Source organism: Bactrocera neohumeralis, chromosome 3 (assembly GCF_024586455.1).
Source record: "Bactrocera neohumeralis isolate Rockhampton chromosome 3, APGP_CSIRO_Bneo_wtdbg2-racon-allhic-juicebox.fasta_v2, whole genome shotgun sequence".
NCBI lineage: Eukaryota > Metazoa > Arthropoda > Insecta > Diptera > Tephritidae > Bactrocera > Bactrocera neohumeralis.
The window spans coordinates 3,527,625-3,541,162 of NC_065920.1; the positions used below are offsets into that span (position 1 = coordinate 3,527,625).

The following is a 13,538-nucleotide window of genomic DNA, read 5'->3' on the forward strand; positions in this document are numbered from 1 at the left end:
CGTTATTTTTTGGTGTTTGTCCACCTTAGGACCGTCCGAAGCGTTGCAACAACCCGAAGGTCTGCAATCTGTGGCACAAATCCGGTGTGCGCTACATGAAAACATGCCAACCCTGCCCCGACATCTATCCATGGACCGGCAAATCGGGCATACGTTCCTCTCGTATCGACAATGAAATCGAAGATTCGACAGCGTAAATGACAAAGTGTGTGTGTGGGCTAAAGACAACCGTTAGTAGTGTATGTATGTGTGAGGCAAGTGTATAAGTTAAGGCCAAGCAAAGCGCCTTGGTGAGCAACGCAGGCGCTTTGCTAATTGTAAATACCGACGAGTGTCGAAGGAAGCAAGCAGGAAGAGGAGCATACATACATACAAACCATACATACAACTGTAAATGCACAAAATATGCAATTCACTCGTTAGCACCAACAAAAACTATATTTAGCAAATAACAACAAAAAAGCACCAATGAATGATTGGCTAGATGAAATTTCGTCTTTTTTGACATAAAAAAAAACTTTATTTATTTAATCCTACATTTTGTCGAAATTCTAGTATTAAATTTGTATTAGTTCTAAAACAAAAAGCAAAATATTAAAATTAAGTGGCCACGCATGCGCGCAATACTAGTTGTAGTTTTTTCATAGCAGCCCAAGCGATTTACCGCTACTTGCAACGGCATAAACTGCGCGACAGTGCAAACGGAAACGCTGATGGCTTTGAGCAGTGAAGAGTTTTGTATGAAAAAATATACATATTTTAAGTTTTTTTAACACGTAAGCACTGTATGTTTAGGGCAATTTACTATATTATTATGATATGTGATAAATGTTTGACTATTCGAGTTGCCTCGAGCGTTTAAGGTTGAATAGGTACAAAAGAAAAGTAGCGAAGCGGCTTTGTCGAACAATTTTGTAGTTTTTTTAAGTTACAAGCTGCAAATATTTCGAAAAGCTTTCGTCAGCTAATTTAAGTGAAACACTTTTTTCACAGAATTAACTAAACTATTTACCAGATCCATAAAAAAATAAAAAACTTCAATTTCATAACTTTTTGAGCATATGAAAGTAATTATTACTATTTTTGGTGATAACTGTACATAACTGATTTTGATTCATACATATAAACACAGCCAGGTCAGGCAGAATATTTTTTAATATTAAAACTATTTTTGTAAAATTTCGAGTTTAGAAAGCAGACACTTTTCAACACTGATTTACTACTTTCTGTAAAAATAATACCATAAATTTTAATAATTTCTCATAAAAATGTTTTAATAATTTTTCATAAATAAATTTTAGTAACTTTTCATTAAAAAAGTAAGAATTTTTCAAAAATCAATTTTAATAATTTTCATAAGTAAATTTTAATAGTTTTTCATAAAAAATTTTAATAATTTTTCATAAACAAATTTTAATTATTTTTCATAAATAAATTTCAATAATTTTTCATAAAAAAATTGTAGTAATTTTTCAAAAATTAATTTTAATAATTTTTCATAAACTAATTTTAATAATTTTTCATAAACAAATTTTGAATAGTTTTTCATAAATAAATTTTAATAATTTTTCATAAAAAAATTTTAATAATTTTTCAAAAATAAATTTTAATAATTTTCATAAACAAATTTTAATAATTTCTCAAAAATTAATTTTGATAATTTTTCATAAATAAATTTGAATAAAATATTTAATAATTTTTTCTAAATATTCATAAAAAATAATTTTGTAAAATTTTCAATACTTAATTGTTAGCAGAACTTTCAGAAATTAACTTTCGATTTTTTAGCGCACTCATCTCGCTTTTATTGCATACAATATACCACACATCATAAATAGCTAGCTATTATATAATATTTACATACACGTATATATGTATATTGTAGCTCGTAATCCTAGCTTAACTAAAATGCACTACATTTTTCTATTTTATAACATTTTTTCATTAAAAATATTTTTTTTATTTTAGATAAATAAAATTAGAATCAATAAAAACAAAATAATTAAATATAAGTTTATATGTTGTTGAAAAGAAATAAATTTTGCACTTGATGAGATGGCAGAGAAGCTATAAAACATATAAATATATAAACGAAATACTTTTTTTACAAAGATTTTATTACAAAAAAAAGAAATAATTTTATAAAAACAATATATTTATTAATTATTTAAAAAAATTATATATTTTATTGTAAACAAATATTTTATTTTTATAGAATTATCTCATTTTTATAAATTATAATTTCTTATAATAAAATATATATATTTTTTTTAAATAATTAATAAATATATACAGTTTTATAAAAATAAATAATGTTTTTTTTTTATAAACAGCAAAACAATAAAATAAAAATTTTTCAAACACTTTTGCCCACTGTATCCAATTAATTTTTTTTTTCAAATCAACTGAAAAATTGTATAAAACATTTCAAAATTTACTAAGTCTTCTTACTTTGAAAAATCATCAACTTCATATAATAATTTAACAACAACCATTAAGTAGCACTAGTAAACAACAACAACACTACTACTTTATACTTTAATTTTTTTTACTTTTTTATATAAGTATATGTATATTGTTGTTGCCACACTGCCGCTATTGTAATATAGTATTAAATAATAAAATGTAAATGCATACAAATAATTATGCATAATTTAAATTAATTAGCCGTAAATCACATAAATTTATTTATATTTTTCCCTATGTAACTAATAATGTGTAAAAATAATTCCGTTACTTTAAAGGCAAATTGTAATTTTCAAAAACAACTAAACCCAATTGACATCGAAAGTATTAAGTGTTTTAAGTTTGCATCGAAAAAGTGAGTTATTGGAGTTAAGAAATTCAACACACACGAACACATACACACACACATATTAAACTAGAGAATTCAAAATATATGTATAGCATATTTTTAGTTATAACGGTTAGTCAATAAGCATTTCAAACTGTCATTTCAAAATCCATTTAACGAGTGAATCAAATATTTTGTGCTAACGACACGTTCAACGAATCGAATCAATGAATAATACAAATAAAGAAAACATTATGTTTATATAATTTGGATGTGTATACTTATTTTCTAGGGATTAGTGGTTTATACTCGCAAAAAAGAGAGTGATCATAAACTGAAATCAACTTACTGTACTGCTCCGTTGACAATCCTTGGTCTCATTCAAATCTGGCAATTCCCTGGTTAAGTTGTTGTTGTTGTTGTTATAGCGGCAGAATTCTGCGGAGTTGACAGTCCTTGACCGGATAAAACTACGGGCTCATTCCGGTTACGTAGACCCGACTGTCGTGGGAACGGTTAAGTGGACTCGACTGTCGCGGTAGTCTTGTGGGTTTCAGCGGCTTACAGTCACGCATACATTGCAATTTAAGATATTATCCATCCACCACCCACCTATAAAATAATTGTTCAAAAAACTTTTGCTCAAACTCAGCCGAAAGCTGTAAAAAACGGGCCCGAACCGGCTGTCATGAGCAAGGTGGGTAGTCACAGGGGCTTGTAGGTATAGTCATCCTTAAAATGATTCTTCAAAAAGTTAAAGCTAAGCTTCACACTTTTTCACCAAAAAACTTTCTAAACTTTTTTCGAAACGGTGGCAAAATATTTCGCTCAAATCTTACTTTTATGCACGTCTTCTTCTTCTATTTTACTGGCGTAGACACGACTTAAGCGACTTAACAACACCGCGCCAGTCGTTTCTTCTTTTCGCTATTTGATGCCTATTTCAGATACCAATACAGCGAGGTCGTCTCCACCGGATCTCTTCAAGGGTCTGCTTACACCAGCGCGTACTGAATCGAATACTTCGGAGTATTCTCATACATGCGGACAACATTACTTAGCCAGCATAGCCGCTGTCCTTGAGTCGCTGAACTAGGTCAATGTCGGCGAATATCTCGTACAGCTCACTGTTGCATCGACTGCGGTATTCCCCGTTGCCATATCGCAAAGGATCATAAATCTTCCGCAAAACCTTTCTCTAGAACACTGCTGACACCGACTTATCTGATGTTGTCGTGCTCTATGCCTCCAAAATGTAGAATTTGTTCATGTTTCGGCAAGAGAGGACTTTACTTTTCAATTTCCTACTTAGTCCAAAGTAGCACCGGTTGACGAGAATTATTGTGAGCTAGGTCGTGAATACGATGACTGTTTGTTTCCGACAAGGGCTCGGAGAGCACCTTCCCGATTCTGTCGGAGTTTTTGGTGCTCCTCAACGTCCGCTTACACAGCCGTATCAGCTTTACGGAGATGCCAAGTTCAGATATAGCGGCATAAAGCCTGTTCCTTTTCGTGCTGTCGAGGGAGGCTTTAAAATCGACAAAGAGTTAATGTGTGTTGATCTTACTTTCACGAATCTTTTCGAAGATTTACTCGATGGTGAAAATCTGCAGGAGATTTTCTAGGTCTAAAGCCACACTGCTATGGCCGAATCAGTTTGTTGACGATGGGATTCAGTCTTTCACTCCCTACGTACGAAAGGACCTTGTGTGCGATATACACGTATACCCTAAGCTATTCGCCTAAGTATATAAGATATATTCAACTTTAGCACTTTTTTGTCGTTACATGAAACCAGACACCCAAAAAGGGAGTTGAACCATTTCAAGCACAATTTTTTTAGCTTTAAAAAATCCGAATTCACTTTAAGGTGGCTGCAACACGGGCTGACGACAAATCAGATATAGAAACTCAATTATCCGCAGGTGTTTTCCAAATCAAAGCGAAACAACAAAAAACACTACCCACTGCTAATTGGAAGGTGACGACCCATTGCGTGCTACACTCATCGCAAACTGCACCAAGCACAACTGCAGCAATAAATACAGCAACAATAAGCACATTAGTATATTAATTATAAACATGTAGGGCTAATAAATTACGAGTTAGCCTTGTCCAGTATGACCAATATAATGCCGAATACCCATAAATGGATAAATATCACCACTCATAAGCCAAAGCAGCAGAAGTGAAAGTGTTAACGCTGTGACAACAACATGCCGCCTAGTTGGACGCGCTTCCCAGTTCGAGCTGCTCTCTTACTTTGCAGCTTGCAATGGGTGTGCAGTGAACTTGTAACCGAAGCAGAAGTGGATAAGATTGTCTGCGTTAGTCCGACTTTGATAAAGCGTCACAATCTGAACCCACAGCTTTACGGCGGTTGCGAGTATCGAAAGCGAAATGCAACTGTGCCACAGTTTCGTCGCTTGCGTCGAGAGATTAAACCAATATTTCGGGGGCACCCAAAGCCTCGCGGAGAGATTCTGGCAAATAAGTTCCACATGAACTCGTTCAGCGCCGATCAAACTGACTCCCTGGTGAAGCTAGTCAATAAAATCGCCATCGAGTATCTGTACAAGTGTCCACCGGTTATCTATTATGACAGTTTCGTAAAGAAATCCGAGGCCATGATACTGGAAAGTCTTTTTAAGGTACAGAAAAGTAATCGGAAAATAATCAGCTGAAAGCAACACTCATTTTTTGAGACATTTATTGATCTCTTATAGACTTTTCCCATCACCTTTTATCATGGCGAAATAAACGAACATTATAAGGCCATCAATTCAAGGTTGAGACGACACATAGATAGCCAGTGTAAAAGCTATATACTATTCCTTTCGGATCCAGAGATGACGCGAAAAATCATTGGACCACAAATCGAAAGTCGAGTTGTGCTGGTCGCACGCTCAACACAATGGAAACTAAGGGACTTTCTGTCCTCGGAAGCCTCTTCAAATATTGTCAATTTATTGGTCATAGGCGAGTCACTGACCGAGACTTCATCGCGTGTGAGTTCTGCAATATTATTTTCGAAATTTAGAGTTTATAAAAATCTCCATTATTCCAAATCTAGGAACGTCCTTACGTGCTCTACACACATAAACTATATACTGATGGTTTGGGTTCCAATACGCCCATTGTGTTGACCAGCTGGATTCGAGGCGCACTTTCTCGTCCGCATGTTAACCTCTTTCCGCCGAAATTTGCAAATGGTTTCGCTGGTCACAGTTTCCAGGTGTCGGCTATAAATCAACCACCTTTTATATTTCGCATTCAATCGCTATCCAGGGGTGGCTCTTCTCACACCAATTGGGATGGCTTGGAGTACCGTTTACTCAATATGATTGCGTCGAAACTCAATTTTACCATCGACATCATAGAGCCAGCAAGACGAACAAATGTTAAGAGGTAATGCATGAAATCCAGTCCTCCCATGATATCTTAACAATGTTCTTCTTAAACCCATGCGTTTGTTCAGCGTCATTGACAATATAATGCTTCAAGTCCGCACTAAAGCTGCCGACATCGGCATGTGTGGACTGTATATCACGGACGATCGCATCACGGAAACCGACATGTCCATTGGGCACTCACGCGATTGCGCTAGTTTCATTACGCTTGCATCCAAAGCTTTGCCAAAGTGAGTGCGGTGACTCAATGAAGAAACACAGTAGCTGAATAGCTCATCTTCCCTGTTGCATTTCAGATACCGTGCTATTATGGGCCCCTTCCAGTGGCCGGTTTGGGTTTGTATTGTGGTCATTTATTTGGGCGCCATATTTCCCATTGTGTACAGTGATCGGTTGACGTTGCGCCACTTGATCGGCAATTGGGGCGAAATGGAGAACATGTTTTGGTATGTCTTCGGCATGTTTACCAACAGTCTCACTTTTTCGGGCAAATACTCGTGGACCAGCACACAGAAGACATCGACGCGTCTGCTTATAGGGTCTTATTGGTTGTTTACGATAATTATAACGGCATGTTATACCGGCTCCATAATTGCGTTCGTAACACTGCCAGCCTTTCCGAATACAGTGGATTCCGTTAACGACTTGTTGGGTCTTTTCTTTCGCGTAGGAACACTAGGTAAGTGAGGCAGAGGCAGGAACTATGAGAATCGCTTATGGGCAGTATTATGAAGAAGTAGTGAAGTCACATTGTTAATCGAATAAGAAGAAAGGGCATATTACAAGTTTTTTTGGAACAGAGTCAATAGTGGTTCCAAATAGCCGATAAAAGTTTAATTCATCTAATTGAGTGTGCTCTCGCCTAGTGATACATCCACGGCCACGTTATTTCCGTGATATTTACTTTTACTTTCCACCCTTTCTCATGCGAGGTTTTTTTCAGACAATGGCGGTTGGGAGACTTGGTTCCAGAACTCCACGCATGTCCCAACAGTCAAATTGTACAAGAAAATGGAGTTTGTTTCCAACCTGGAAGAAGGTATTGGCAATGTAACGCAAAGTTTCTTCTGGAACTATGCATTCTTAGGCTCGGCGGCACAACTGGAGTTCATGGTGCAGAAGAATTTCTCAGACGAGTAAGTATCTGGTACAAACTGGGTATTTCATAATTCGGTTTGAAAATATCTACCTTTTTAGCAACATTTCACGTCGGTCAGCCTTGCACCTCAGCGAGGAATGTTTTGCATTGTTTCAAGTTGGCTTCCTCTTTCCGCGAGATTCAGTTTATAAGCGCAAAATCGATTCAATGATCTTGCTCGCGCAGCAGAGTGGTCTCATGAATAAAATACTCAATGAGGTCAAATGGTCCATGCAACGCTCGGCTAGTGGCAAACTGCTACAGGCGAGCTCAGCCAATGCGCTACGTGAGCGCATCCAAGAGGAACGCCAGTTAACCACAGCCGACACGGAGGGCATGTTCCTATTGATGGGCATCGGTTATCTGCTCGGCGCTATAGCGCTCGTTTCCGAAATCGTCGGCGGCATAACTAACAAGTGCCGCCAAATAGTACGCCGCTCGCGCAAGTCCATTTCCAGTGCATGGTCATCAAAACGCAATTCTGAAGACGGCGAAGGTTTGCGTACGGCAGCTGAGCAGTTGGCGCACGAGCAACGCAAGGAAGCCAAACGTAAAGCTGAGAAGCAGGGCTTCGGCGTGCGTGAGTTCAATCTCACTAAGAAGACGCTAAAGGAATTGTACGGCAACTATTACAAGCAGGAGCCAACGTACGTTTTGAAAGACGGTAAACTTTTGCTGGAAACCGAGGCGCTGTCGATCAGCTCAGCAGATTACCACTCACGTGACTCCAGCGGCGAGGTGCCCGCCAACATATTGCCACATCTACATAGCAAGAAAAAGGCGATGGTGGTGGCAGAGATCGATGTGGAGCGTGAGCGTGAGCGCGAACTTATGGCTGCGGCGGCGGAGGAATCCTTAGCGGCTTTGGACGCGTGCCTTAAAATGGAGCAAGACACGAACAGCAGTGAGCGCAGCGATGACGATGTGGCATACGAGTATGAACTATTCGGCAGTCTGGTGGAACCCGAAGGACCGTTGAGTACCAAATTGGATGATCTAAATCTATTCACAGAAGGCGCCGCTGAGCTCAAGAAAGTGGAGTACGAGCCGGAAGCGGCGCAGGAAGGTTAAAATGCAAAAGTTTACGGCGTATCTTGAAAAAATGGAAGTTTATTTCAATTATGCGAGCATCCATTTATTAAAATGGCAGTTACATGTCAGATACATATTACTTAGAATTCAGCTTAAACTAAAAGTGCGCTTAAATATATGGGATCAGTGTGTTTGGCATCTATGCTTTGCTTTTTAATAAAAATAGTGCTAATTATAAATTAAAAAAAAAAGTTTGTAACAGTAAATTCATTTAAATAGCTTCATTCTGGTGCAAATCTAACAACTGTTGTTGGAGTATACCCGCTTACAAGTGGTATCACATGTTACACACCTTTTCGCTAATGTGGCATAACGGTGCCATATCGAGCTACTTCTTAACTAAAATTACAGTTCGGTCTTTGCGTTTTCTGTTATATTCGGGTCGTCCTCACTACCGTCACTTATGTTCTCGTCTGTAAAATCAAAACGTTAGAAGAAAAAAAAATATTTAGAACTAATAGCCAATAAAAAAATAATAAATTAAAAGCAAAAATAAGCAAATGAAGGGAATGTAAATTTATTTTACATTTTTATAGCTTATCAAAGTGGGTGGAATGTAGAAGGATTTAATAAAAACGCAGATAACTTTTAATTGTGCCCTGAATATTGGTTATTTGCTATAAATTTGTATGTATGTGCGTCGTTAAAACATATATTTGTCGTTAGTAATTTAATTTCGTTAATTTGCTACACTTTGACAGCTTTTATTCACAGAATAAAATTGAATTTTCCTAATAAATATTTGCATTGACTTTTGTCTTGTATTGCAATTGCTTATAAATATTTCATGTTAATGTTTTTTGATATTAAAGTGACTTCATAATCAAATCTTCTAATTGCTTAGTGTCAAATTGTGGTTTAGCTGCGCCCTGCGATGCTGTGGAACTGAGCCAATACTCGGATGCTGCTATGTAGATGGCTACAGCCGCGCCCACTATATAAGCGATGTGTGTGGAACTTTGGAAAATGACACAAGTGGCGATGCACAGACCAAAGTAGGTGAGTAAACGCGTGATATTAACGAATTGGTCGCGTTGGTCAGATGACTCATCTGTTGTGACGTATTTAAAATATAAAATTCACATTGTTTTCGCAGGTGAAAATAGAAATACAGAAATGCATAGAAACAATGGTCGAAATTAGTAAGATTAATGTGTGCTTAAAATATAACCTATAAAATACGCAACGATTCGATTTTTAATTATTTTCAAATATACGTACCTAGACATTTTCCATCTTTCAACGTGTATCCCGTAGAACACTTTTTACACATATCGGGCCCATCACCGTCACAGCCATCGCACGAACGATCGCATTCTAGGCACGAAAATGTGCCCTCATCATTCACACAAAACTGGTTGGGATGACAAGGGCGTTTTTGGACTAAGCACTCATTTATATCCTGGCAACCGGCTGGGTCTGTGCCCATTATCCAACCTTCCTTGCAGTTACGGCAAGCTATCGGAAGTAAGGGGGAAGAATTATTAACACTCAGTGCATTAAAAGCAAACTTCCACGTACCTTTGGGACCAGCACCAGTACAGCCAGTATCGCCGCAAGATCTGTGGCATGTGGAACATAGCATTTTTTTTCCATCATTGTAAGCTTCATAGTAATTATCCGCGCAAGTATTACAATTGTCACCTGTAAAGCCAGCATCACAAGCGCATTTTCCATTGCCTTTCCTGGTGCCAGATCCTTTGCATTTTCCTATTGCAAAATATTAAATTATTTCCGAAAAATAAAACATATTTTGTTATTGTTATCTAGAGCCTGTTTAAATAGCAAAAGCAAAGTGAATTGTCAAGAAATTTTTGGAACTCATTGCACCCATCAAGCGTGTTTAGTTGGTCGATTCTGGATAAGTAGGAGTTCAACCTGTTACAGCATCCAGAACAAAATTCACTATAAATTTAAGAGCTAACTCGATTTCTTTGTCTGCAGAACGTGGTGGTTTAATTCCTGGGACGCCATTCACTAGGGCAGTGAGTGAAGGTGTTAATAGCTCCAATACAAATGGCGTTCAGTACGTTTCTGAAGTCAGTTGCGTCTGTAGTCTGGTTGGCATACTATGCTATGTTGCTTACGTAATCAAGGAAAGATCTCCAAGCAATTGAAACTAAAAAATCCTAATAATCTCACCACTCCATTAAACTCACCATTGCCATTGCAATCAGTGCACTGTTTGCATTCCGGGCCGTAGTGATCATCTGGACAACACACTTTCAATTGTTCGATGCAAAGCCAGCCGTGCAAGTCAGGCATATCTGTTTGTTTATGCAAGAACCAATCCTCTAGTAAATGTTCATGATCGTTGGCCATAGTATGACATTGGTCTTGCCCACGTCGCACATCACTACATAAGTGTTCTTGCACCTCCACTAAACGCACTTCACTAGTTTTATATGAACGCAGTTTTTCCTCTTCCCAAGCAGCATCTCCACCTGCATGTTTACCGCGACTTGTTTTGTCCAAACCCTTCATACAAAAACATACAATATTGCTATCAAAATCATTAATTAAAAATTGATATACTCACCAGCTTGAATGACTCCACAAGTACGGTACACGATTTACAAGGTGGCAGCTTTGACGACTTTTCCTTTTGTTCCTGTGGACTCTTATCAAAGCCTTTCACAGCGCCGCAATTGATTCCCAGCAGCAGCAGTACACTTAGTAGGTGCAGCATGCGAACTCCACACATTTTAGGTGACTTTGTATGCTACGCGGCAGTTTACGTTGACCAAGATTTAATTATTGTTAGTTGGTTTACGTGGATTTTACTTATCTCTATTGTCCAAAGCTGCAATATTTATATCCATCAAGCAATCTTTCCAGACTTATCGGCTTTTCTGACAGCTGTTTCTTTTACGTGTACATATGTTGCACACGGTTGCATTAGCATTGAGAAGGGGACAAAAATTTGCACTGAAAATAATTAATAGGGGGATTCTCTTGCTCTTGCAAAACCCTTGCACGGTACACGAATTGCAGAATTTTCTTATTGATGCAACGGCACAACAACAAACACAGCCAGAAAATTATTTGCAATGGCCGTAAAATATGTCAGACCAAAACCCATATCTATTTTCGTGCAATGACACATAAAAAAATAATTGCAACCCTCTGCTAGCTGTCATAACGATCCGAAAACATATAATTGAAATTTTCAATTGTCATTGTGTAAACTCATTTTTGTATGTAATCCAACAACAATTGTCTAAACGAGGGTAAAAATTTATAATTTTATGATTTTACGATGCTTTATGACAAGTTGTGAGTACCCCAAATATGTAAGTGAATATATATTCTAAGTGTTTGTGAATTTACCATTAATGTAACAGCCCTATTCTCATGCCCTCACAAAAGTCACCAAACTCACTACAGTGATGTTTCTCACTACAGTGAGGGTTACCTTATTCTGGCGATAATTCAAAAGCTCAAATGCTCACTATTATCACAAATATCTGTGACGGGTGAAAGCAGCCATCATAATAGAAAACATCTGTGGTTGTTTTGTTTTACATCAATATTTGACATTTTTTAAAAAATATTTGAGTGTTATAAATAGCATGTAGGAACAGTTCTTTGTGTATGCGGCAATTGTTGAGGAGGAGGAATCGGGGGGTAGGAGGAAAATTTTGAAGGGTTTACGAGACAAAAGCGATCCTTTTACTATGCAAGACACAACATTTATAAATACATTTCGATTCCTAAAATCGCTATGTAAAGTACTTATAGGTGAATTGGTGCCGCATGATGTGCAGAAGTCGAGTATATCTTTTGATCTGCGTTTCCTGGCGTGTTTGTGTTTTTACGGGCATGGCTCTTATAAAAAATGCGTTGGTAATAGTTATATGCTTTGGGATCAATGGTGTGCCCTCGGCGCAATCGATTGTACCCATACTGGGATTGTTTCACCCTCAAGCACAGACGCCACTACTCCTCTCTCACTTTTCATGAACGGTAAAGGATTTTATAAGTTAATGATAAGTTAATAAAAACAGCGAATGAAATATAATATCAAACTCTGCCTAATTAAAGCAAACATATTTAAATTTTAGAAAGCATTTTCAAATCTACTGCATCTGGTAATTGAACAAAAATTAAATAAAATATTTCATTAGTTCAATTTTATGATTTTCTACTATCGCTTATATTGTTTGCAACAATTATTTCCATCTATTTTTATGAATGCATAAACAAATATTGGATTTATTGGTTATCAGCGATACGCATATGTAGATGATAAGCAATGTACGTAGTAGGTGGATTTTTGTTTGCTTATTTTTATTAAAACAGCTGTTTGACAGCGAAAAGCTTTTTACCTCACGTGGTGACTTTTTAATGAGGTTTGAGCAAGAATAGCCTCACAAAATATGCCTCACAAGAAATCTCTCAAATTTTTCCTCTCAACTCAGTTGAGAGGTTTTTTCAGAATAGGGCTGTAAATTAATGTTAGGCTTTTCAAACATGACAGTGAATATTTCTTGAAACTTTACAACACTGTTACAGAAATGTCAAGTGGAAGCGGAAATCGCGCGCGGAAATGAATATCGACGCTTTAGTTCGCTTTGAAATGAAATATATAAAAATTAAAATTGAAAATATATTTAATTGTGAATTTATATGGTTTATTTAATTAGTTACAAGTGATATTAATTGTTAAAGTGGTCTAATGTTTGTCTTCCCTGAAAATGTGAAATGTGTGTTGTGAGTAGTGAGTAGTGTGTGATTTGAGTTTCTATTATTAGAGTTAGCATATATTTAGTAAAACAAATGTAATACAAAAATCAAGAACTCCGTAATGATGTCAACAATCAGGTATGCAAATTTTTATTTATTGTTTAACTTTTAAATACAATAATAGGTTTTAGGCTTATATGATTATCATTCATAGTCCGCTGATGAGTCTTCGTAGTCCAATAGTTTGTATAAGCTTATATGACATTCTTCGCTTGGATTTTGTAAAAAAGGTTGACATCAGATATACAATAGAACTTCTGCTAATCCTTTGGAAATTTTAGAAAAAATATCAAATCGCACTCAAATGAAAAACTGACCGTTACATTAACTAAAAATTGCATAGAGATTATACCGCCTT

At 36.6% G+C, this 13,538-nt stretch overlaps 3 protein-coding genes across 4 annotated transcripts in view; 2 read left to right on the forward strand and 1 right to left on the reverse strand.

Moving 5' to 3' along the window:
* Positions 1–1,323, forward strand: part of LOC126752821 (mucin-5AC) — a 160,291-nt gene extending 158,968 nt beyond the window's left edge. Inside the window, exon 15 of the mRNA XM_050463810.1 lies at positions 30–1,323. Within this exon, the coding sequence (XP_050319767.1) occupies positions 30–197 (168 nt within the window). The 3' untranslated portion in view covers positions 198–1,323. The remainder of the gene's footprint in view (positions 1–29) is intronic.
* Positions 1,324–4,994: 3,671 nt separating this feature from the next.
* On the forward strand, positions 4,995–8,625 carry LOC126754257 (ionotropic receptor 21a). Its single transcript, XM_050466273.1, has 7 exons — positions 4,995–5,445; positions 5,521–5,802; positions 5,868–6,202; positions 6,273–6,434; positions 6,501–6,883; positions 7,148–7,340; positions 7,402–8,625. Exons 1-7 carry the CDS (start codon positions 5,011–5,013, stop codon positions 8,411–8,413), a joined length of 2,802 nt encoding a protein of 933 aa, XP_050322230.1. The 5' UTR covers positions 4,995–5,010; the 3' UTR covers positions 8,414–8,625.
* On the reverse strand, positions 8,433–11,305 carry LOC126754271 (cysteine-rich with EGF-like domain protein 2-A). Of its 2 annotated transcripts, none has more exons than XM_050466302.1 (5): positions 10,974–11,305; positions 10,594–10,912; positions 9,956–10,144; positions 9,656–9,892; positions 8,433–8,847 (listed from the first exon to the last, which is right to left on the reverse strand). In XM_050466302.1, the coding sequence occupies exons 1-5, from the start codon at positions 11,136–11,138 to the stop codon at positions 8,780–8,782; spliced, it is 978 nt and encodes a 325-aa protein (XP_050322259.1). In that variant the 5' UTR covers positions 11,139–11,305; the 3' UTR covers positions 8,433–8,779. The 2 variants fall into 2 exon arrangements, with proteins under 2 accessions (XP_050322259.1, XP_050322258.1); XM_050466301.1 differs by having other exon boundaries at positions 8,433–9,485.
* Positions 11,306–13,538: the final 2,233 nt, after the last annotated feature.